Below are 26,619 nucleotides of genomic sequence, written 5' to 3' on the forward strand. Positions count from 1 at the left end.
GAGAGGTTCTGTCCAAAGCTCCTTTCTAAAGGAGGCTCTGCTCTGACCTGCGCCTTTCATTCGGGAGTGACAATCTGTACTCTTTTGCACCTGGGGGTGTCCCTTCCCCTCACCGTGGAAGGGAGAGGGAAGAGCAGGAGGAGGTAGGGTGTGTTTTTGCTGAAGCTCTGGCCCTGACAGTCATCTCCGTCGCCATGGCAACCCTGGCTTGGTTGGGAGGACCTGCTCCTCCGGCGCCCCCTCCCATTCACGCAGCGGACGTGACACGTGCGGCGGGGTCACGTGTTGTTGTTGGGCCGGGAAAGCTGCTTCCGGGTCAATGCAGGACACCAGGCTCCGGCGGCTAGAGTGGGGGACGAGGTGAAGCGGAGCCGGGCCCGGGCCCGCCGGGAGCAAGCCGGAGGCTGAGCGGCGGCGGTGACGGCGGTGGCCGGGAGGGGGGAGGAGAGGCGCAGCCCGAGGAGCCGCCGCAGCAGCTCCCCCGCCTCCCGGGCTGAGGGGTGAGTGAGCCCGGCCCGCCGGCTCCGCCGGGCTCTCGAGGCCGGGGCGCTCCCCTCAGGAGCCGGGGCGTGGAGGGCCACTCCTGGGGGCGCAGTGAGAGGAAGCTCGGGGGGCACTAGGGTCGAGCGGCGTTGCCGGGGCAGCTGCGGGGTGGGAGGCCTGCCCCGGGGCTCGGCGGACGGCCAGGCCTGCTGGGCTCGGGCGGAGCGGGAGGGGCCTGGGCGGGGGGCGGAGGCCGGTCCCAGGTGGGAGGGGACGTGTGCGGAGCCCCCGAGGTCCGGAGAGAATCCTGGCTGCTCAGTGTGCCCCGAGGCCTGAAGCCTGGGGAGATGCCCCTACCTGGTAGGAGACAGACGTGTCTGGGACTGCCGGGGGTCTAGGAAACTTGTCTCTGAACTACTGAATTAAAGAAAAGAAAACCAAATAGAGGACGTGTCCCGAGGGAGGTTTGCTGGGAAAGGGCGGCCATCCCTAGGCTCCTGGTGCACCAGGCCTGACCCTTCCAGGGACTGATAAAAGGATGTGGTAGTTTAACCAGGGCTTTTGGTAGAATATATTTGCCCCAAGTTGGGAGATTCCGAGATTGAGGGGGGGTGGAATAAAGTAGAGGCTGGCAGGAGCAAAACCTGACCTGGGATCTTGCAGGGACTACCGATGTTTGGAGCTTCTTGTTTTGAGAATGGGAATACAGAGTTCTAGGTCCTTTACTAGGAAGACATTCCATAGTATCTTTTCTTGGGACATAGTGATGGCAGAAGTTATAGTTGAAAGTTGGTTGAAAGAGTTGAACTGTTTACAGTCAGTGCAGGAAGGAGGAGCTTTACTCTGAAGGTTGCTAAGCTACAGGGAGCTTGTAGGCACCATCTAGGGCTGTTTGGGAAAGCTGAGAATGCATTCAGTGCCCAGTAAAGACCTAGCAGGGGTTTGTCTCTGTTCTCTTCATGCTGCCATGGAGCTCTTAAATTGGTTTCCACGGATTCATCTTGAGCCAGGAGAGTTTGAATAAGTGCTGAAGACTAAGAAAACACGCAGTCTTTGGGTCCTGAGACATTAGACTGAATATCTGGGGTGGTATCTTTCAAATTTAGTTTGTTTCCTTTAAATAAAAAAAAAAAAATTATACCGCACAGTGCATTTTACATTGTGATCTAGTACATATCTACATATGATTTTAAAGTAATTCAGCCTTTACCCTTATTACATGTGCATTCCGGTAATTTCTATTCCATTTTCTTTCATTTAGAAACATACTGACTGAAATACACCAAATTGATTTATGGGTCTCCACTTGCAGATTGAAAAGTGATGTTTATAAGGCACATTTCTTGATTAGTCAGTGTCTCCATATTCTGCGCTTTTAGAGAACAAAGATGATTCCAAGATGAGTTTTGGGGACAGGGGTAGGGCTGCCAGGTATAAATGTTTGCTTCAGTTAGTTAGATGTTTATAACATATAACATATTTGATCCCTGTTTCTTGAAGTATTACAATCATAATATTTGACATATCAGTGTTTCCCAATCATTCAACAAAATTGTGTGTCTGTGCCTCTTAATTTTCTCTGTCCTTTGCTGCATCTGAGAAATATGAGAGGCCTAGTTTCATTTAGCCACTTTGTCTCCTAGTCATAGTTAAGGAAGTTTTATTTCACTCCTATCATTATAAAGATACACTGTTTTGCTTTTTTGTTACTTAAAAACATCTTGAATCTTCTCACTCCAGTAATTGTTATGTTTTATACTTTTTGTTCTATATTTAAATGTATAAAGTTCATGGCTTTAGTATATTTCATAAACTTAGGAATAACTTTGAATCATTTAACTACAAATTGATTTTTTGTTTGTAAAATAGGTTAGACCCTTATGAAAAACAGTATTAATTCATAATAAACATTAATGAGTGTTGGGGAACAAAGTTAGAGATCTTTTCCTTTGAAAAGTTCTCACACAGCCTCTTCTGCATTGTCAAATGATACCTTGCCTAATTTTAATAGGTAAATGTATGGGATATGTATTTGACTAGCTTAATAATGTTACTTTCAGTTGACAATGAGTTCATATTATTTGGAACCAAAGGCACATTAATCTGGAAAGAATTGCTCACATTAAATTTTATCAGTGGGGACACATTCTTGACTTGATGCCTTATGAAAGCTTTCTATTGTCTTCAAACTTTGTGGGTAATAAAATATATCTTTCTTTTTAACTCTTGACTATGTCTTGGTTGTGGAGGAGAGACTTTATATTGGTATGTATCAAACATTTCAGAAAATTATCTCTTTTAATCAGGTAAATATTTGTTTTAAAATATAGCTTTAAAGAATGTTTTAAAAAGATTGTCTTTTTTGGTAGGTGTTTGGAACATTAAGGAAGATCTCATTGATTTCATTTTCTGGGAATCATGTGTACGTGTCAATAAACAATGTGGAGAACTTATTCTGAGTGATTGTGTGTGTGTTTTTTTTTTTTTTTCATTTGTTCGTTTTGATTTTCAGTTTTCAGTTTTCCTTTTGACTTAGACATACAGCAGGCTCTTTTCCCCTTGTAATTTTTGCTTCCACACTATTGTGGCTTTGGAAATCAGACACTTAATATTTATCAGAATTTTGTGTAAAATGGGATTGTGTTGCTTTGAATGATGTTTTAAATACACATAAAATACTTATTTTCCCCTTAGTGTTTAAACTATAATGACATGTATTTTGGCTATTTAGGCCTAATTATTCATTTCATAATCCTGGGCTATGTTTTAAATAAGTGAGTTCTTGATATATTTTGGACCTATTCTGCAATGTAAGAAAAAGTTCTGAAAAGTAATATGAAATTGACAGTGTTACAATTTGGGTTTAATAGGTGAAGAAATCATTTTATCGGTGACTGTTGCCTTTGTCCTACATGTGTTTAGACATTAAGATTTACCATTACTCCCTTTTTCAGCCTACCCTGTTCTGATTTATGTTTTTTTGCAGATCAGCACAGTAATAGCCCAATAATTCCCATTGTCTGTTATTCTAATGCTACTTGATTTCACATAGCTTCATGAGAGTATTCTTCCAGAGAATTTTGCTGTGATTACTTCATTTTTCTCCTCAAAAGCCTTCCAGTGCCAGCAATACATAAAGCCCATACTGTTTAGGTTGTTGTTGAGGACCCTCTGCAGCTTTTCTCAATTTTTTTCCCTGACATTTCATTTCCAAAAACAGATCCTCTTCCTACCAAGGTCTCTAATCATTATATCTTGCTTGGTATATAACAAAGTGTGTTCCCTTTCTTTGTGAAATCCTGTTTATCCTCATTTCATTAAGATAACCTTCTTCTAAAATAGGTTAGACTCTTATAAAAACAGTATTAATTTATAGTAAACATTAATGAATGTTGGGGAACAAAGTTAGAGACCTTTTCCTTTGAAAAGTTGTCACACAGCCTCTTCTGCATTGTCAAATGGTACCTTGCCTAATATTTAATAAGTAAATGTATAGGATATGTATTTGACTAGTTTAATAATGTTACTTTCAGTTGAAGATGAGTTCATATTATTTGGAACCAAAGGCACATTAATCTGGAAAGAATTGCTCACATTAAATTTTATCAGTGGGGTCACATTCTTGAGGTCTAACCTATTTTAAGTCTTTCTTGATTGTATTGTTTGTGTGCCTTATTTTTACCTCTTTTAGATCATAAATATCTGGAGGTGACAGGGTTCAAATATTCTTGAGGACATCTAGCTTAGGGTCTATTGGAACATAGGCCATAGACCTAGTGAATCAGAATAACTAGACTTAACTAAAAATGCATATCCCCGAGTTCTGATCTGGACTTATAGAACCTTAATCTCTGGTGGCGCCTAGGACTCTATATTTTAGCAAACTGCCCAGGTGACTCTTCTGTTCAATAAAATTTAAAAATCACTGATTAGCATGATGCCTTAAATGATAATAGGTACACACACACTTGATTTTTGAGCAAGTGAAGTTAATGAATTGAGCAATATCATAGTTCAGGATGGTTTAATTTTAAGGCTTTGAAGTCAGCCTAGACTTGAATCCTGTGACTGTAACCTCACTGTACTTCTATTTTCCAACCTGTAAAACAGGATTAATAGTATCTCTTATGAGGGTGTTGTTGGAATTAATTGAGATGGTACATGCAGAGCAACACAGCACATAACACGCAGTAGGCTCTCAGTAGATTTTTATCTGCTGCTGTTATGATGATGACCACTAGCCTCAGTGTCATCACGGTAATGAGATATGGGTTGCAAGAATAGGTTCTAGGTCAGTGATTGTTAAAAAGCAGATGGTTCCTATGGTTTCCAGAAGTCAGGCTTGCAATGTTTTCTGTTTTGGGTTAGTAGATCATGGGTGTGTGTGCTGTTTAAAGTCATAAAGGTGTTTTTGTCCTTCCTTCCTTCCTTCCTTTTTTGTTTCTTTTCCTTTTTTGGCATTGGGAATTGAGCCCGGAATCACTTTACCACTGAGCTATATCCCCAGTGCTTTTTTATTTTTTGAGACAGTATTTGGGTAAGTTGTTAGGGCTTCACTAAGTTGCTGACGCTGACTTCAAACTTGTGATCCTCCTGCCTCAGTCTCTCAAGTCTCTGGGATTGTAGGCATGTGCCTTTGCACCTGGCTAGGTGTTTGGTCTTTTTGAGAAAGGTTGGTATTAAATTAGAATGTTATTTTCCCTTAGTTTTACCACTGCTCAAAGAATAAAATGCAAACTTCCAGAGGACATAGGTCCTTACCATCTGGCCTAGCCAGTCCCCTCCAACAGCTCTCCACATCATCTACAGTATGTTTCTATCTTTATCTTGCATTTCTTTCACTTAGTTGTACCTGTATATGTGTTTTCCTCCACTTTTTCATCTAGCAAATTTCCACTGTTGTCCTAAGTCTCAGTTCTACATGTGACTGACCTTCCGTGTTCTCAATATGCTTTGTCTACACTTACAGTGCATTACCTTTGTGTACATTTGTCTCTCAGGAATAGGATTTAGTTGTGGCATATATTATATCCCCAGTATGTCGTCAATAATTAGTCCACCTGTACTAGAGAGAGGAGGATGTTGGTATTGCCTTCTGTCAGCTCTCATATTTGTCTGGACTTTGCCATTTTCAGCTTTCACAATAGTAATTGCAACTTATTGGCCACTAGTAATTACAACTTATGCTAGACACTAGATGATTTCATTTAAAAAACTTTTGTTTCATTTAATTTTCACATTAACCTATGAAATAGCTATTGATACCTTTATTTTATAAATAAGAGAACAGGCATAGACAGGTAAGTAACTTGGAGAAATTACACAGCAACCATAATGAACCTGGAATTAATCAAAGCTCATGCTTTTAACTGCAATACTATTCTAAAAAGGTGATTTAAGCAGGTGACACATTTCTGAAATCAAGAGATTGTGGCTGTATGAAACTTTTATTGTTAATTTACTAATCATTCTTAGAAATATGATGTGTTAAGTGCTCTTACAAAAAGGATTGTTTAAAACTATTCTCTGGATAATGCCTTTCCAGTGATTTTCCAAAATTTTTCTTTCTCCCCAGTCTGCCACACTCTTCCTTGGTGTACTTGATTTTCATTTCATTATTAGATAATACTACTTCATGTCTATTAAATAAAATTTACCTTTTCATTCATCCAACAAACACTTGTCCAGTGTACACTAAACTGGACTGATGGGTTCCTGCTTTTGTGGAACTTAAATTCTGGTGGAGAGGGACCTTAAATACCAAATGAATGGATCATGGTTCAAACTTCGAAGAAAGAATGAAGTGATAATGAGTGATAGATAGTGGCAGTGGTGCTATTTTTGATTAGGTGATCAGAGGCAGAGTTTGAGAAGGTGACATTTGGGTTTACATTTGAGACTCATGCTGAATTGAAGCAACTCTGCCAAGAGCCAGGAAAGGGGGAAATTAGCTTAGCAAGTTTGAGAAGTAGAAAGCCAGGGAGTCTGAAGCCTTGTGAGCTAGGAAAAGTGTGGAAGGAGGAAAATATTAGATCAGATAAATTGAAGAATATGTAAGAGATTGGATTTTATTCTAAATGGGAAAGGAAGCCATTGAATTTAAAAAAGACACAATTTAACTTAAATTTTGAAAAGACGACTTGGCTGCTTTGTAGAGAATTGTACAAGTTAGGAGAGACCAGGGAGGGGGCTGCTGCAGCAGTCCTGGCTTGGACTAGAGTAAAGTAAGAGAAGGAAAGAATGGGAGGAATTGGGATGTTATAGATGTGTGGATGGGTCTGCCTGATAATCACATGGGAGTGTGAGAGGAAAAGAGGGATTAGATATAATTTCTGAGATGGGAGTGAGCATAGGAGGAGCAGATTTGGAGAGGGACTGAGTTCTGTTTGTGTCCCCTGTGTGCCTCTCCTGATGTACACCTTCATCCTGAAAGGATGCCACTGTTCTCAGTTTTGTGTTATTATTTTCTGACTTTTTTTATAGTTTTATTTTTATTAAATATCTGACCCTAAATTAAATGAGAAGATGGAAGATTAATTATCAGTTAATTTTAAATTTCAAAATTTAAACTCTCAATATAAATGGAATTGCGCATATTCTTGTGATTAATTATTTCACCCATTCAGCATTGCTTTTTAAATCATTCATGTTGATGAGGAAACAGGCTTAATGAACTACCAATTGTTTGTTTTATGAATATGTTGTAATATATGCAATCATTGTTTCTTAAATGTAAGGGGTTTTTACCCCAGGATTTCTGCAATTTCAAACAAAGCTGTTATCAGCATTCTTGTCCTTATCTCATGGTGCACATTTACAAGTTCCAGTAGCGGTCATTCTGAGAGTAGAATTGCTGTATGAGTGAGTATGTGCGTCTTCAACTCAAGACATGTTGTTTTCCAAAGTGTCTTCAAATTTATACTCTAGTAGTGTGAGAGTTCCTGTTCTTCCACATCCTAACACTTGGTATTGTCAGTGTCATTAAAGTTTTGCTAACTTATTTGAAATAATACACCACTACTTCAATTTTTGTCTCTGAACATTACTGAAATTGGGCATCTTTTACATATATTTAATAGCCATTTCAGTGTTATTATCTATTAAATATTTATGATTATTGTCCATTTTCCTTTGAACTTTCACCTTTTGAAATTATTTTTAAGAATTCTTCTTACTATGCTGCAAGTGCCCCTCCTTCATAGGTATGCTGCAAATGCCCTCCGCTCCCGTTTCTGTCTTATGTCTTATGTTTTTAATGTCTGATCAAAAGTTTTTCATTTTACTGACCAACTCCCTTTATAGATTTTAAAAATGTTTTGATTATAAAAAAGTGATGCTAATCATAGTATTGGTATTTAATTCATGGAAAAATGTTTGAGTATAACAAAGTTTTATAAGGGCACATATTTTTTCAAAAGGTTAGTCCCCTTATTCATTTATTAACATTTCTTCTCATGAACATTGGTAAAGGATTCAAAGAAAAAGATAAGTGAAGATTATATATGTCATAAATCAAATCTCCCACTAAATTCACTTATGGAGACTTGGCTACTTCATTCTTCACTCATGGTTTAAAATCCTCAAGTGAATTTTCTGCATTAATTTCATAAGGGTGCCCAAGATTAGAACTGGAACTTTGGACTTGGCCTAATACATTTTTTTCTATACCATCTACTTTATTTATTTATTTTTTAATAAATATTTCTATAGTAAAATAACCATTTTAAAATTTACCATTTTAACTATTTTAAGTATTTAGTTCAGTGGCATTAAGTATGTACACGTTGTTATATAACCATCACCACAATCCCAGAATTTTTTCATTTTTCCAAACTGAAACTCAGTACCCATTAATCTCCATTCCCCACTCCCCACCTTCTTGGCAACCAACCTTGGTACTTTCTGTCTCCATGAATTTGACTACTTTGTTTTAAACTCGTGTAAGTATAGTTATACAGTATTTGTCCTTTTGTATCTAGCTTATTTCCTTTAGTATAATGTCAAATATGTTATAACTTATGTCAGAATTTCCTCATTTTTAAAGTTGAATAATATTCCATTGTATGTATGTATGATGTTTTGCTTAGCCCTTTACGCACTGATGGACACTTGGAATTTTTTTTCCTACCTTTTGGCTATTGTGAATAATGGTGTAACTATCTGTTCTATTTGCTTTTGATTCTTTTGGGTATATTCCCAGAAGTATAATTGCTGAATTAAATAGTAATTCTATGTTTGATTGCAGAGTTTATTAATAAATACAGTTTTTATATTTTATAAAATGTATTTGCTATGAACAATAGAAGTGACTAGAAAACCAATCATTAGGACATATACTAGTTTCCAATTATGTGCAAAGTTCCAGTCTATGATAGATACAAAGAAGTGTTAGGATATGTATGATTCTTATTGTCAAAAAACTATCTGGTCTGAGGATACAAATAAACACATGAAAATTACATCACAATGCATGACTTTTAAAATGTGCAGTATATGGGCCAAAAATGAAAAGATGACAGGCCAATATGTGATTATTTGCCCACTGAATATTTTAGGTAGTAGCTACCATGAGCTCAGCTAAAAGGAAACATCTTTAAGGCAAGAGGTATCTGAAAAAGTCTCATCTCTCAAGTATATTTTGAATGGGATGTTGCAGTATACATAAAATTCAGATAAGCAGAGAGATACTGGTGAGATCTTCTATGTAAGGAGGCATGCCATAAATATCAGATATTTTATTTTGTGATGACTCATTAAGTTGGCATTAATTAGCATAGTCCCAGGCCCTTAAAACAAATGAGACCAAATCTATTTAACAAAAACCACAAGTCTTCTCACCCTACATTCAGCTGCTATATTCATTGGATATTGATGGTAGTAATAATAGGGTTAGTAGATGTAACAGTAAACTAGTATTCTGTGCTTTCTTGTGCTAAATACTTTTTGCCTATATTTTCTCCTTTCATTCTCCAGTTAGGAACCATTCATTACCCTTCCTGTGGATGAGGAAATGGAGACCTGAAAAACTTCAGTAACTTACCCACTGTCACACACAGTAGTGGAATCAGTCAGGATTTACTTCCAGACATTTTAGATCCAGAATCAGCACTTATTACTGTTGGGCATATTATGCCATTAGCAGTAAATGTGGAAGGGATTAGTAACTTTTTTTTTATGTGTAAACTTTCATAGCCTTTCTGCATAACTGATGTTTTAACATCTGGAATCCCTGGTTATTAGCTAGAGTGGTTGGTAATCACCTCTAGAAAGCAGAATGATAAACTAATAGTTTGTTGCTAATGAGACTTGCCTTAACATGGTGGCTTCTGTAGAGCAGAGATAGTAGGGTAATCCATTCTGTAAACAGCTAGATAATGACCTTAAACTTGCGTGTTCACAGCTGAAAGAAAATGTACATGTAGTTTTCTTCTGATGAAACCTAATCCCATTTAAGAAAAAAAAATTCATTGCCTTGTGGAAAGACAAAAAAAGTTGAGAATAATTTCCCCCCCCCCTTTTGTAACTAGATTAGGCAGTAGAAATGCTTCTTAGTTTTTTGGCTATAATGATTTTTATACATTTTAATAAGTTATACTTCTAGAATTTATGGTGGTCTATATGCTGTTGGTATGAAATTTTTGTTTGTTTTTGTGGTGCTGGGGATTGAACCCAGGGCCTTGTGCTTGGAAAGCAAACACTTTGCCAACTGAGCTATATCCCCAGCCTGAAATGTTTCATTTTTAATAAAAACAGCAGGACTAAACAGATTAGAGATGTGGAGAGCATAAAATAGCATGCTGATTGGGCCATAGAAAACTGAGCAAGTGCCCTCAGTTTCCTCTCCTGTAAACAGGCAGTTTGTCTCTTTAAGAGAGTGGTTGTGGAAAATGACTAGGCTTTAAAATGATTGTTAATCTCAAGGTGGAGATACTTGGTTTGGAAACATCACTTCAAGAGTAAATGTGTCTAATTCTGCTTTGCATAAGTAAAACAACAAAGCCTTGGAATTTTTCCAAATCAAATCTGGGCCAGATAGAAAGGTAGGAGTAAATGTTAATTTATGAAGGAGTTGAGTGTGGGTTGGGGGAAGCTGTTGAAGTAAAGGGTGTTGTGAATGTTAAGTCATTTTTGTTGTGATTGTTGTGTCTGCTATGTGTTTTTGCTCTATATTTCAGAATCCCTAATTTAGCAGGGATATGGACAATTGGCTTAAGACAACAATTTTGGACAATGAAAATCATATGTGTTTAGAAACATTTTCACACAAAGAAACACTTCAGTATAAATAGCAGTATTTAACTTTTTTTCTCAAATTTCTAATAAAATAATTAAGGTCTTGGGTTGAAGCCTTTAGATTAGAATTTCAGGTGCTCTGTTTTTGTACAGTGGACTGCGAGCTTGGGAGTAGCTGAATTTGCTAATGTGCAATTGTAGATGAGAAATCTTTGTCTCTTTGTCCAGTGTTCAATGTGCCTTAAATGTAGTATAATTCTTTACTAGAAGTCATTGACAGCTCTGAGGCTATATTTGTCACTGATGATGCCATTAATGCAATGAAATTAAGAATTTTGGGTAGAAACTCCACTGTTTTTGATACTTTCAAGAAGTATGGTGCCATGGTAGGAATAAGATAGTAGTAGTCTCCGATCAATAAGAATGATCAGGAAGAGTCTGAACTCACATTTCATCTGAAGTGTTGGTTTTTTAAATTACTTTTAATTTTCTACCAGGAAAAGTTGATGTGCAACATTATTACACTTAAATGCCATGTAGTATACAGTTGAGAAAGAGACTTTGAGAAACAGGGTGGTCCTTAGGGTGAAATCATGGTGGCCTGGTGTGTTATGATAATGAATTTTATCAGCTAGACTTGTTTTGCACTTGGAATGCTAAAAGTTAAGTTAGTGAATTGGCTAACTATAATCATACAGAATAGTTTCAAAAGATTTTGTTTTCCTTCTTACCTAAAGGAGACATCCACTTGGATACATTATGTAATGCTCAAGGGCAGTAACTGAAATAGAATTGCAGGTTCTTTATAATACATAATTCAGCTTACTAATGAAATACTTTACAAACTTTCAAAATAGGTGGATAGTTTTTTTTTTTAAAGAGAGAGTGATAGAGGGAGAGAGAGAGAGAGAATTTTTTTTTTAATATTATTTTTTAGTTATTGGCGGACACAACATTGTTGTTTGTATGTGGTGCTGAGGATCGAACCCGGGCCGCACGCATGCCAGGCGAGCGCGCTACGGCTTGAGCCACATCCCCAGCCCGGTGGATAGTTATTAATGTGCAGGTTTGTCACAAGCTGTATAGGAAAAAACAGATGATAAAACTATATATCTAAAAACAACAATCTGTATAAAATTAAGTGTATCTACATAGCCTGGAAAGAGTGATTTGGAAGGGTATACACCATAAGGTGCTTCCTCATGCTCAGTGACCTTTCTAAATCTGTCACTGATGTCTCCGGGTATAGCTGTGGCTCTAAATATGCTTTAGACATGAAAGCTGTTGGTAACACTTATTTATATCCTTAGCTAATAAAAAGGGATACTACCTGATGGGGGTTACAGGTTTTGCTGTAGTTATTGCTTGCATATATTCACTTGGAAATTTTTGAAAACTCATTGGATGTTGTATTTTTTAAAAGCAAATACTTAGAAAGCAGTTGATTAACAGAACTTTATATATTGATTTATTTAACCTTTCTTGGAGGGAAAATATATAACATATACTTTTCCTGAGTTATTCTGCTTTATTGGGGATACACTTATGCTGAGGATCAGCAATGCTTATTTAGAAAACAAAAATTCCAAATACCTAAATGTACAAGTATCTTTCAGGGTTTGGGTCCAATAGGGAATCATTCAAAAATAAAGGTTTCTTTGGATGAGGTTAAAAGAGGAGTCTAGAAAATGAAAGTTAAATGGGCTAAAACAAAAGAAAAAAACAAATTTCTCTCCCCACACACCAAAACAAACAAACAAAAAACAGAAAGACAGGAAAGTTAGTAATCCTAAGAGATTCTTTGAAGATATGCAGGTGATATTCCTCCTCAGGTTTTGTTTTGTTAATTATTTCCAGTCTCCCTTGACCCCCAGTCTCACCCCAGATTTAGCCTATATCCTCTTTTGTCCTTAAAACTCTTAACCCTTGGTTTTCCTGTATAAGCTCTCCCCACTCTTCCACTTTCATCTAAGCCTCTCAAAATTTAGTTCATACTCATTCATTGTCTGCACTTATTTATTTCTTTAACTCCCTCTACTGTGGTTTCTACCACCTTGACTTACTGAAACTGCTTCTCCTAAGATGAACAAACTCCTAATTGCCCTATCCTTCAGGGATTTTAAAATTCTCATAATTTTTACTTCTCTGTATTCTGCATATAAAGATCAGTAATCTCCATCCTTGCACTACAATCATAGTGATCTATCAAACATTTTCTTACTTTTATTTCAGCCCGAATAAGGTTGGTTTTGATCTGATTGCTGTTACCTCTACCTTTTTATTTTTTATTTTTTGGTGGTACTGGGGTTTGAACCCAAGGCCTATGTGCATACAAGGAAAGCACTCTGCCAACTGAGCTATATCCCCAGCCCTATTACCTCTACCATTGAATCTCCTGCCTCCCCAATGGGCCAACATATGTATTTTATGCGTTAGCTACTATTGATGACCCATCTTTTAGATCTCTTGTGCCTTCATGTACCATTGTCTCCTGTGCCTGAATGTTCTTCCCACCCTGTAATTTAATATTCATCTTTTACAGAGCCTCAGGATTTACTTACTTAATTCATCATGTTTCCAAAAGTTTAATCATATTTTATATTTTAGGTATGTATCATCTGGTATATTTCCTTCTAGATTGTTGATGTCCTGAGGACAGGGTTTGGATTTTATTCATTCTCCCTTTCTTCAGGGTTAGCACAGTGTTTGACAGAGATTCAGCATCTGGTACATGCTTGTTCAGCTGAAGTAAGCTCTGTGAGATCACATATTTTGTACATAAATGAATGGGCGAATAAGCCAAATTGGGATCAGTTGGTAAAATACAGAAAGAAATGGCAGATATATAATACTAAATGTATTTATTGACTATATTTTTTATTAAACAATTAGTAAATAATCTCATTCTCAGATTGTTTTGTGAAGGAAACAGACACCTAAGTACAGAAAAAAAAAATCACTGACATGAAATATCATCTCAACAAAGGAACCTAAAGGTGAAATTGTGGAGCCTATAGACAAAATGTTTAACCTGTTTTGTTTACAAATACTATTGGCAAAACATTGGCAGGCAGCTTTTTGAGTGTAATTTTTTTCACCCTACTCTGATGAATAGATAAGATTGATTCTTTGTATGTAAATGAAACTGAAAGTAATATTAAACTGCTTGAGAATATTTTCCTTTTATAGAAACAATGAATACTCTTTTGAAGATTTAGCCTCATCCTAAATTAATGACGTTTGAATTATTGTTGTTTCTTTTCCAAATTGTAAATCAGTTCCCAACTGTCTACTCTTCTAGTGTATTGAAATCTGCAGAATGGCTTCCTGATGCTTGAAGACCAGCTCTGTTCTTCGTTCGTCTCCACAGTCTGAGGTGATCCAAGGCCTGAACCTCTTAAGGCATCACGCCTCTTGATGTGACTATAGACAGAAAAATTTGGATAAAATTGGGTAGCTTTTGTTGACACATTTAACTTGGTTTGCAAAGGCAAACTGCAGCCTGAGGGTGTTCTTCCAGCTCTTTGTGTACAATCGATAATGGAGCTTTTGCTTTGTCCTTGTTAAAGCCATGGTGGAGAATAGCAGAACACAGAATCTTCCCTATTCATCTCAGCCTTTCCTCTTAGTTTCATTCTAGTTTGGTTTTGAGGCTTGGGTGTGTTTTGTTTCTGCTTGCTTTTACTTTCCTCATTCTGTTTTACAAAATTATCTCTGTTTGGCCATCCATTTTATTTTCTACTTTCTTCCTCCCCAGTTCCTTTAAAAATTTTTATAATGTTGTATATTCTACATACAAAAATTCCAAGTTGGAATTGTTTGCATAAAAACTTTACAATAATGAGGAAATAAAAAATTGTGTAACAAAATATTATGGTATTTCCAGATACATTACAATATTTTCCATTGTGAAAAGACGAGTTTTGAATATGGTGAGTTCAAGATTTCAAAGGGTAGACATTGAAAAGTGAATCTTTCTACCCTTCTTTTTCATTTCTTTTCTCTGGAGTCAGCTGTTGGTACTACTTTTACTCATTTCTATTTTTTCACTCTGGAGATAGTCTAGCTATATATACAATCCGGTAAATCTATTTTTATAAGATTTAAAATTTATATTTTGGCATTCTGTGGCATAGTATTTATATCTCTTGGGAGTTGTGAGGCTGGTAGTATTTATACTTTATGAAATACACTACTGCACATTGTTTCCTTGTGAAATGTTGATGTTGCATGAGACCACGAGGTTGGATCTAGTATATCTTCCAGTGTTAGTGTCCAGACGTGGCCTATTTCTGTTTTCAGTTGTGTTGAGTATCATACTAATTTTGATCTACCCTTTTAGTGGGAACATAAAATATAAATTGTTTGATAGCAATTGAGGGTACTTAGGAAGCTGAATGTTCTGTTCTGATATTTATCCACCTGGCAAAAGTGCCCTGAGCACCTTATCCTCCAATTTGTACTTTATCCTGATTTTTTCCAAGCACTTTACAAGAGGATATTATAGTCAGGATCTTGAGACACAATGGATTTGAGATTTTCACAGGCACACTCCACATTTTGTTAATGGAACCAAGCAGCATCACCCAAGATTCCTGGCTCCTTGGCTTTAAGCACCAATTCAGAACATTTTACAAATGCATTAGAACTCTGCCAACTATAGAGGTAGACTGATGAAATTTGACACCTGCTATTTCCAAAAAGTCATAGATTATCCCCTATACCTAAAAAAACTTTTAAAAGGCTCTGGTTAAAGGATTTTTTCTACCCTATATTTCCTTATTTTTCAGTCTTCTTGGTTTTCAGCCCTCCTTCCCCACCTATTGTTCCTCTTCAAACTGCCCCAAAAGATAGATTAGATTTATATTACCAATCTATTTTGCAGCCATAAATTCTAATTCAAAATCCATCTATCTAAGACTGCATCATCTTTATTACAGGAAAACTAGTGCAGTAGAGTATTCTGGAAAAGAACCAGCGAAGGCACCTGGTGTCACTCTTCAGTCTTAAGAATAATAATTAAAAAAAAAATCCAGGCTATTTGGAAGAATTATTCAAGTATGGGGCTGGATGTTTTGTTTTCTGCCATGAGGGAAAAAAAATTTTAAGTACCCATGCTTGCTTGATTGAACCCAGTGGTGTTTAATCACTGAGCCACATCCCCAGCCCTTTTAAAAATATTTTATTTAGAGACAGGGTCTCGTAAGTTGCTTAGGGCCTGATTAAGTTGCTGAGACTGGCTTTGAACTCTTGATCCTCATGCCTCAGCCGCCCATGCCACATTGTAGACTCTCAATTTGTCTATAATTCAATTGTGTTTAAGACTATTGCCCTTGAATTATGTAGTGCAGTGGTTCTGAATTCTACAGATAATAGATGCTACTTAAACACAGTGACCATTATTTTGATAGAGTTCACCTTCCCCACACGTTTTTTAAAAATTCTTTTTGAATTGCCAATTGTATGAAAGATAGCAATGTAACTTCTTTGATGTTTTTGTTAAACAATTTGTACAGATTCTGTGGCATTCAACTTGAGACAAGGCCTTTGATAAGAGCTCTGGTGCTTGTTCCAAGTGGCATAAGATATGCTTTATGTTGTCTGCTGTTGGTGGTGATATGTTTACTTTTTAAAAGATCAGCCTGAAGGTTCCCAAAGCATAAGATGAACACAACCCAAGCTCAAAAGTTGACACCATGAGTATTAGGATAGAGAGCGCTCCTATGCGAATGTAGATGTAGATAGAAATAACTATCTGGCACTCCAATTGTCTCTACCCCTAAGCTTACAAATGAAGATTTTTAAACAGAAAACAGTCCTGTATTTTCAAGGTGACTTGTGATATACTCAATTATGAAATGTATTCTATAGTCTAATCTTTGGTAAGTTATAGAGATGAAACTTTGTTCAGTGAATGGACACATGCTCCATGAGCATCCATTGTGTTCTAACTATTTGAGAACTGATTTCACACAGTTGTTGTGGGAGTGGTCTTGATAGTGGTCTAAGAGATATGCCAAACTTAATGACTATATTAACTCATGCTTTTTAAAAAATTCTTGTGGCAAATCTGAAGGGAAGGTTGAGACCATCCATGGGAGAAAAAGATAAAGTAGAAAGGTTAGCTAATTAGCGTAAATGTACCCAGCTAGTGAGAGAACATAAGTTTCCTATGTCCATATGCTTTCTACTTTACCATAATTTTCTATTAAAATTAATAGCATTTGTATTTAGAGCTTTACAATAGCCCTTTAATCCAAATAATGTATTTATATATTTTAGGGCTCCACACCAACCCTGTAATATGACTAGTGTAGACGTTAATATTTTATAGATATAGATGTTTGAATCTCAGAGAGAAATACTTGACTTGCTTGATGATACAAAACTATTAAGTAATGAAATCTGAGTGGGGTTTAAATCTGCTCCCCATCCTGAATTCTCTGCTTTTTCATTTGGCACCCTGGAGGCAAGTGATTTTAATAACTCAGCATTCATCAGCTCTTACTATGCATAGTATGCTGCATCTGATGCTATGAATCGATACTGAAAGAAATAGAATTGCACAGTTTCACTCCCCTTTATAATTTAAAGTTGGAGTTAGGATGATAACATGAGAAATACCTAGTGTTCAGTATAATTAAACTATGCAAGTACAAGTAAACCAGTGCATCCATAGTGAAGTAAATCTGTCTCCAGTAATGGTAAACAATTTGAAGAATATCTGACTGGTATCAAACCATTCTCTGAGAAACTTTTAAATGTTCATTCCTGTTGGTTTCTTCCAGGGAAAAGTATCTGTAGTCATTCTTAGTCTCTCTGTAAGCCACTCTTGAAATCTATAACAATGTTCAGGTCTCTCCTATTTTGAGAGAAAACTTGTGACAGTTGTGTCTGATTCCCTCCTCTATTTTATGCCTGCCAAGCTTACTATCCCGTCTTCCTTCTCCTTTTCTCATTAAAGTCCTCAAAATATTGGCTGTATATGCTGCTCTTCTGTTGTTCCTTTTCTTTTTCTTCATGACTTTGCTGCTTCTGCGTGTCCTTTAAATATCATTGATTCCCATATTCTCTTGTCCTACTGTTCTTATTCAGAGTACTTCCTATATTCTGATGATGTACAAATCTTCATCTTTGGCTAACATTTCTCATTCAAATTTAGACTGTTTTCCAGAATATTCCACAAGCGTCTCTAATTGAATATGAGTAAATTGGAATCCATAATTTTGCCCCTTAACACTGACTTTGATCATATTTTTTTGACTAATAGTACTAGTTAAAGGTAATGTAGTCACCTGGTCACCTGTACTGGAAACCAGCTTAGACTCCCCTTCTCTCTCAGCCCCTACAGTTCCTGAAAAGCTTGCTTTCTAAGTCATTTTGAATCTGCCACTATTTTCTAATTCTTCCCCCACTCTGGCTTTTGAGGTCCTTATTATCCTGCTCTTGTATTCTTGTAGCATCTTCCTAACTCTTCTTCCTGCCTTCACTCATTTCCCTCATATCCATCAACTGTATAATTGTTAGGGTGAGTTTTCAATAAAACAATTGATAATTGTCTTCCCTTCCCAAAAACCTAATTTCTTCTTCTTTCCATAGGATAAAGCTCTGCTTCTTAATGTGGCACACAAGCTCTCCTTTGGGGTTCCTGTTTAGATGATGTCCTTTATGGTCATGCTGCTTTGGCAACACTGGATCTCTTGAGGTTACTTACATATGCCTTTGTACATTCTCTGCCTTCTTTCATGATATCCTTTCTTTGAGTAGTTTCTGTCCTCCTCTCTTTTTCTGATTTACTTATTTATTTTTTAGAAGATAGCTTAGTAGTTTATTTTTTTATTGGTTGTTCAAAACATTACAAAGCTCTTGACATATCATATTTCATACATTTGATTCAAGTGAGTTATGAACTCCCATTTTTACCCCGTATACAGATTGCAGAATCACATCGGTTACACGTCCACATTTTTACATATTGCCATACTAGTGACTGTTGTATTCTGCTATCTTTCCTATCCTCTACTATCCCCCCTCCCCTCCCCTCCCCTCCCCTCCCATCTTCTCTCTCTACCCCATCTACTGTAATTCATTGCTCTCCCTTGATTTTTTCCCTTTCCCCTCACATCCTCTTATATGTAATTTTGTATAACAATGAGGGTCTCCTTCCATTTCCATGCAATTTCCCTTCTCTCTCCCTTTCCCTCCCACCTCTCGACCCTGTTTAATGTTAATCATCTTCTCATACTCTTCCTCCCTGCTCTGTTTTTAGTTGCTCTCCTTATATCAAAGAAGACATTTGGCATTTGTTTTTTAGGGATTGGCTAGCTTCACTTAGCATAATCTGCTCTAATGCCATCCATTTCCCTGCAAATTCCATGATTTTGTCATTTTTTAGTGCTGAGTAATACTCCATTTTGTATAAATGCCACTTTTTAATCCATTCATCTATTGAAGGGCATCTAAGTTGGTTCCACAATCTAGCTATTGTGAATTGTGCTGCTATGTCTGATTGTTTTAATTTTTAAAAAGTAGTGTGATAACTGATAGTTAGCGTTAGAGAGGTTAAGTGTAGTTGCCAATATTTTGGTTGATGTATGATATAAGCATAGGCTAGCTCCTGATAATATGTTATCAGGCTGTTAGCATGTACTATCTCTTTTAACACATGGAGGAGTATAGAGAAAGTGCTGGAGTTATTGATTCTTTGGACCCTCAGCTGAGGTTAAGTAGAAAATCTTCTACCTAAACTCAGAACAAAAAGAAATGACATTCTATATTAGTCATTTCTTAGGCCAGGTGGTAAGTAACCAAAAAAAAAAAAAAAAAAAAAAGAAAGAAAGAAAAAAGAATGAAAGAAAAGAACAGTGGATTAAATAAAATAGGTTATTTATTTTCTGAAATTTCTAGAGATATATACCTATATGGCAGTTCAGTCCCAGGAAGACCTCCAGAATTAAGGCCCCTTTTAGCAATTGCTCCTCCTCCTCCATTAGGACATATTACTTGGTTCATGGTCCAAGGTGGCATCTGTTTTCTATTAAGTAGAATGAAGGACGACACAAAGAAGGAAGTCAAATAGAATACTTTGGCTGTCTTTTAAGGATGATTGCTGGACGTTGCCACAGAATATTTTATTTCTATCCCAATCAGCTAGACCTTATTTCTATTCCAATCAGCTAGAACCTAGACATATATTTATTTCTAAATACAAATAGCCTATATATATATATATATATATATATATATATATATATATATACATATATATATGGTGTACATATGTAAAATTTCTATTACTGTGGAAGAAAAGGAAAATGAATTTCAAGGGTCAGATAATAAAAGCTTCATCCAAATTATTTAGCCTCATGTTTAACCTATACCTCTTCTTTTAGTCCTTTTTCCAGTTACTTACTGCATGAACTCTATGCACTAGTGCAAAGCCTTGTTATCCTTGATTGGAAATGATCACCCCTCTTCTTAATCTTGGAATAGTTTTTATTATTTTGCAAATATCATATGCTGAGCTATGTTGCTGTCATTTGTTTGCATATGTAACTTCCTTAAATCATAAGATCTTACCACAGTGTAATTTCCTGGGGGCAGTGACCATATCTTCTATGTCTGCTATGCCTACTTTAGTGCTTGATAAATAATTGGTTCTCAGTAAATATTTCTTATATGAGTAAATAAATAATTTTGATGATTTCTTGGTTTCTTGTAGAATTTAGGGAAGAGAGATGGACCAACCTAGTGGAAGAAGTTTTATGCAAGTATTATGTGAAAAATATAGTCCTGAAAACTTTCCTTACCGTCGTGGCCCTGGGATGGGAGTCCATGTCCCAGCCACACCTCAGGGCTCTCCTATGAAAGGTAAGAAAGATGAGACCTACACATTCATTTATTGGAGCTTACTTAGGAAGTCAGTTCACAGAATTACCTTGTTTACAAATTATTTTCTTTACTTAAAATGATGAATCAAATAATCTTTCCCTCTTATTTTGGTCTCAGATTTTAAAGAACCTCAGTACTTATTTTCCTCCAGATTGTCCACGAGGAGTTGTAGTTGTACTTAAAGGGCAAGAATAATGTTCAAGTGGTAATATTTCTCTTTTTTTGCCCCAAAATCATTTATTTATTTATTTATTTATGGCAGTAGAGTGTATTATGACATATTTATACAAACATGGAATATATCTTCTTCTAATTAGAATTCCATTTTTGTGGTTGTATGTGATGTGGCGATTCACTGTAGTGTGTTCATATATGTACATAGGAAAGTTATATTAGAGTCATCCCACTGTCTTTCCTATCCCTTTCCCCACTTCCTTCCCTTCATTCCCCTTTGTCTAATCTACTGAACTTCTATTCTTTTTTTTTTAAAGAGAGAGCCTGAGAGAGAGAGTGAGAGAGAGAGAGAGAGAGAGAATTTTTTTTTAATATTTATTTTTTTTTTTAGTTTTTCGGCGGGCACAACATCTTTGTTTGTATGTGGTGCCGAGGATCGAACCCGGGCCGCACGCATGCCAGGCGAGCGCACTACCGCTTGAGCCACATCCCAGCCCCTGAACTTCTATTCTTGCCCCCTCTCATCCTCACGGTGATAATATTTCAAATGCATGTTGTTTCAAGGATCCTGGAGGGTACAAATAGTGCATGATTGTCCTGTGCCCTCAAAGAGCTTAACAGCGTAACTGGACAAGGCAGTCACATTTACAAAGATAACACAAGCTAGTTTATGTTGAGCCAGAGGAATGACACAGTGATTGGGAAGGAAATTTGGAATTAAAATTAATATCCAGGAAGGGTTCAAAGCTGTGAGACTTGAATTAGTCTTCAGGAATGTAGAATTTAGTTATACAGCTGATAAAGACCTTCTAGGGGAAGGATTAGGTATGAGCTAAATTCTATAACTAGAAATGTGCAAGGTACATTTTTGCTTGCCTTTCAGCTTAATGTTGTATTTAACAGATCTTGGAAATAGTTCTTCGTAATTAAGAGGGATTAATAGTAAATTGTTGTTTTAGTTCTTGTGTTTAGAGGTTACCAAGTGTTTGTTATTTCTCAATACAGTTTTATCACAGCATGTGACCTGGAATGGTAGAGAGGCATGGACTTCATACTTGACCTTTTTTTTTTCTTTTTCTGGGATCCATTCCCATTCTGAGAAATTTGATACTGAAAAATACTAAGTTGGAAAACCATGTAATTTGAAGCCACCATTAATAAAGCATAAACTTTATGAGATCTTCTTTTTTACCAAGTGGAAAAAGAGTGGTCGAATTCACGTTTTCCCCTTTTAGTAGATATAGTAAGAGTGATTTTATTGACATATGTATTTTTAAGCCAGGTAGTACTCAGAGTTTGACCAAATTCATTAAATATTTCAGATTCTGAAACACTTTCTCTCATTGCAATTATAATTTAAAAGAAGGTTAATTTTCAAAAGGGACAAATTCTACATGGATATGAAATGGGTATAATTGGTAGACAAGTATGAAAAGAACCAGATGTAGAGTTTTGAAAGGATCTGCTTAAGTGAGGAAGATTCCTTCAGTGATATGAACTTGAAGAAAGAAGTTGTTTACTAGGTTGATTATCTAACAGTTTGAGGTAATTTTTACAGGCAGCAAAAGGTAAAGATTCACATCAGTCAGAGAGAAAAGAGTTACCCTGAATACTTTTGGACTAAATTAACAGGAGAAAAGAATTAAGGCCAGCAAGAAGGTGGTGACAGTCCAGGCATGCATTTCTTCTGGTGTTCAGATGATAAGATAATAGTGTGGATATTGGCTCTGTTGTGGTAATTAGGATGAAGAGCCCTACCAGAGTTAAAGCCTGGAAGAATTTTGGAGGTACTGGTTCTGTGCTTTTGAACTTCTTCTGGGCCATAGTTAGCTACCTCCCCTTAGAATTCAGGATCCTTGGAGCCTGTTAACATCCTGTATTTTCTGGGACCTTTTGTAATTTCACACAGTTTGATTTTTGTTTCTTGATGGTTCCTGAGAGCTGAACATATGTAGACAAAAGTTAGGCTGATGTAGAAAGTCTTTTGTGTCCCCTGTGATTCAGATCGCCTCAACCTCCCAAGTGTACTAGTGTTGAACAGCTGTGGAATAACCTGTGCAGGAGATGAAAGAGAAATTGCTGCCTTCTGTGCTCATGTGTCGGAACTAGATCTTTCTGACAACAAACTCGAAGACTGGCATGAGGTAAAATTTTTATAATGCTGAGTTTTGGCAGTAATGGCTGTTGTATTATTATTTATGTTGTAATGTGTTCTGCTGAATTCTGGTTCTCACTGGGATTCTTGTCTATATGTTTCAAGATAAATAATTGACTGTATTAACTACTTATGATGATTTCACAGTTAGTTTTGTTACTGCTAACTTTTTTTTCATCAATGTGAAAAGCACTGAGGAACTCTTTATTCCAGGCATCAAGAGGTTAGTGAGTCTACAGAGATCTATACTGCTTACAATGCATTAAATTTTTGTTTCCCTAGTTTACACATCCTACACTTATTCTCTACTTCTACTTCAATTTTCATTACTATGAATTGACATAAAATTGCTAGAACTTGAGCTGGGTGTTGGTGACATGTGCCTGTAAGTCCACATACTCAGTTGGCTGAGCAGGAAGATCACAAGTTCAGGGCCAGCCTTGATAACTTAGTGGGACCCTTAGCAACATAGTGGGACCCTATCTCAAAATAAAATGTAAAAAGGACTGGGATATATCTCTGTGGTTAAATGCCCTCAGTTCAATCTCTGGTATAAAAAAAAAAAAAAGGTAAATAAATAAATTAAAAGAGCTGGGGATGAAGCTCCATGGTAGAGTGTCCCTGGGTTTAATTCCCACTACCTCGGGGGAAAAAATTGAAATCAATATTATAAAATATTAATTCTTGTTATTGAAATTTATTTTAAATATTTTAGAACTTCTGTTATATTATCATGATCCTCTGACAGTTTAAGACAACATGTCTTTAGACCTCAGAGTAATTCTAAATTAAGTACACAAATAATAGATAACATTGTCTTATTATTGTAGATAACATCACTCACCTGATTGTAACATTCCTGATGAGGGTACCTTGAAGAATAAGGGAAAAACAATTCTTCCTACTTAGTTCATTTTCCTGCTTTAATTTAGGCTCTTGTATTTTGCTTTGACTACTGGAGAAGTTTGCTAATGGGTTTTCCTGGGTCTGGTTGTATGCTCTATTTTTCCATAGTGCCACCACAGACTCCTTTCAGTATATGAATAATGATATGACACTATTGCATGAAGTCCATTACATGCTTTTTGATGCTTTGAAACCACAGGGTCTGAACTCATTCAGCATGGCCCTTCATCATATGGCCCTTTGTAGTGTTTGAAAATTTATCCCCATTTTAGCCATATACTTTTTACAGCCCATGATAAGTTCATGATGTGAAAAACTTCCTTGCTTCTATTCCTTCTGAACTGACTGTGCTCTTTTACCTCTTGTCTCCCTGGCCACTTCTATTTTTCCTTTAAGACTTGACCCAAGTTGCTGTTCCTCTGTGGAAATTTTCCATGGTTTCTCTCAGCTACAGTCCTATGATTCCAGAGCACTTTACTATACTGCTGTGAAAGGATTTATCACAGCATAGAGTAATCTCTTGCTTACCTGTTTTCCTACTAGACTGTGAGCTTATTTCAAGTGGAGGTTTTTATCTTTTTTATTGTCAGCACCCAGCATATTAAGTGGCCAAAAAGTTTGTTGAATGTGTTAATGAATAAATGATTATATCTTAAGGATTGATCAAAACCACTTGCTCTAACTTTTCCTGTAATCTCGAGAAATTCCCCGAAAATGTTAATGCTCAGTCTGCTCAACCAGACTTGCTGATAAGATTAATAATTGAAGCACTTTGTAAATATTGAATGCTATACAAATCCTAAGATGGCTTTCTTGTTTAAGCAAAAAATCTGTCTGTAACCTAGTTTGTTCAATCTATTTCATAATCTTGTTAATCTAGTAACTACTCTTGGTTATATTTTCTGCTTTTATTAGATTTTTACTAAAATTCTTTGGGTATGTTTCACCTGACTTCTAAGTGATTTATTAATATAAACAGATTATAGGACTATTCTAAGAATTTTTTTCGAGTTGTACATTTATTTGTTCAAAAAAAATTCCCTGTTTGTGCTTTTATTTATGCACTTATCTAAACAACTAGTATAGTTCACTATTGGACTAATTGTTATCTGTGCCTTCTGAGTCCTTTGAGATACCAAATTGCCATGCATGCTCTGTCCACACTGCACAAATACAATAAGAATGAGCTTGTTAATCCTCCTCTGTGATTCTCCTAAGTTCTGTACTGGTAAGATTTGTGGTCTGTGTTGGTGACAAGTCAGACCAAATCTTCTTGTGAATCAGTTCAGCTGCTATGGTCCTTGCCGAATCTCTAAACTTGTTTCTTTGGGAGTAAAATTTCACAGGCTTTGTGCTTTGTGTTTTGGCCTGCACTGTGATTATGTACATGAGCTTTTGCTCACTAGTAAGAACAGTTTAATAATGGTATAGTTGCCACTTCAGAGGGAAGATGTATATAATATGGATTAGAGCTCATACTAAGCAATTCAGCCTTTCCTTTGCTTAGATAAAAATCTGTATTAAATATTCCTCAGGTCACATTGATCTATAGCCAGAGGCTCAGCTATTTATTTGCACTCTGCACTCAGTTTTTACATTCCTATATGTGCTCAGTAGTCCATCTTTAGGCAATTTTTAAGTGATGTTTGTTGCTGCTGTTTTCAACTTTCCATTTTCCAGTTTATTTTTGTTTTCATTATTCCTTTATATTTCCTCCTTATTTTTAACTGTAGTTGATCCCAATCTTTAGAGTATGTACAGCTCAAAGAGATGGAAGAAATACTGAGAGTAAAGCAGTATTGATTTTTAGCCTTGATTAAACTCTTTGCCAGGCTACAGAGACCTCATAGGTCACTGTTTTTAAGACATTACATTTCAACCCCATTACAATCTATATGTCTGATTACCAGAAAGATCATTTGTCCCTAGCCATTAACTAAGTTCACCTCAGCCAGTATTGATAGAGCAATGTGGAACAAAATAATGTAGTAGGTTCTTTCAGTTTCTGAATGGTCACTAATGTTACAAGTAACTTCTTTTGTAGTTTAAACTGTTGGCTGCTATAGATCCAAAGGCTAAAGTGAAAACAAGTGAGAAATGTAATACTTTTGGAGGAAGAAAAGATTTGCCACCACCCTTCTAAAATTGGGCACTTAGGTATATAAAAAATGCATTTTTAGTGATTGACTTTAATTTTGGGCTGACTAGAATTTTGACATTTCCCAAGGTATCTCCTTTTTTTTTCTCTTTTCCTTATCAAAACCATTTTATAAAAGAAATTAAACCAAGTAGTTAAGAGGAGGGAGGGATTAGCTAGTCAGGTGAAGTAGTGAATAGCTTGGGTATAAATTACAGATTGTTATCTTAAAGCCCTTTCTTCATTTTTCTTAAATCTTTAGTTTCTTCCTTTTTATATGCCACAGTGGAGGATCCCCTATTAAGTCACGGGACCGTGGAGGATTAAGGGGTGATCTAAGTTCATTTCCATGTTTCTGCAAATAAGCAGACTCACCTTATTCCAACTGGAGGAATCATTTTTATTTTTAGAATTTAAAAAAGAGAAGTTAATATACTGCTCTAGAAACTCAACAAAATATTTGTCAGCCTTTGCTACTAGGAAATTTTCCATCATAGTACATTTATCTGTATGATGAATATTATAGTTTCCTGAATCTTATCATTGATTTGAGGTAACCCCAAAGAACTTTTTCATTTCTGCCCTTTAAAGAGAAGATATTTATTTCTATCATACATTATTTTCCTGCTTGAATTATGAG

The 26,619-nt window shown here is 36.3% G+C and overlaps 1 protein-coding gene across 5 annotated transcripts in view; it reads left to right on the forward strand.

Annotated features, from left to right (window-relative positions):
• Positions 1-335: 335 nt before the first annotated feature.
• Tbcel (tubulin folding cofactor E like) overlaps positions 336-26,619 on the forward strand; it is a 58,070-nt gene continuing 31,786 nt past the window's right edge. For 3 of the 5 annotated variants that reach the window (XR_003302106.2, XR_003302107.2, XM_026403483.2), the window contains exons 1-3: positions 336-500; positions 20,438-20,586; positions 22,786-22,925. Coding sequence is in view for 3 of the 5 variants with exons in the window: in XM_026403483.2 (XP_026259268.1) it covers positions 20,454-20,586; positions 22,786-22,925 (273 nt within the window). In the remaining 2 variants the exon portion in view is untranslated. Of the gene's footprint in view, positions 501-14,017; positions 14,093-20,437; positions 20,587-22,785; positions 22,926-26,619 lie in introns of all 5 variants that reach the window. The other 2 variants (XM_026403481.2, XM_026403482.2) reach the window with 2 other exon arrangements.

Source organism: Urocitellus parryii, chromosome 4 (assembly GCF_045843805.1).
Source record: "Urocitellus parryii isolate mUroPar1 chromosome 4, mUroPar1.hap1, whole genome shotgun sequence".
In the NCBI taxonomy this organism is placed as follows: Eukaryota; Metazoa; Chordata; class Mammalia; order Rodentia; family Sciuridae; genus Urocitellus; species Urocitellus parryii.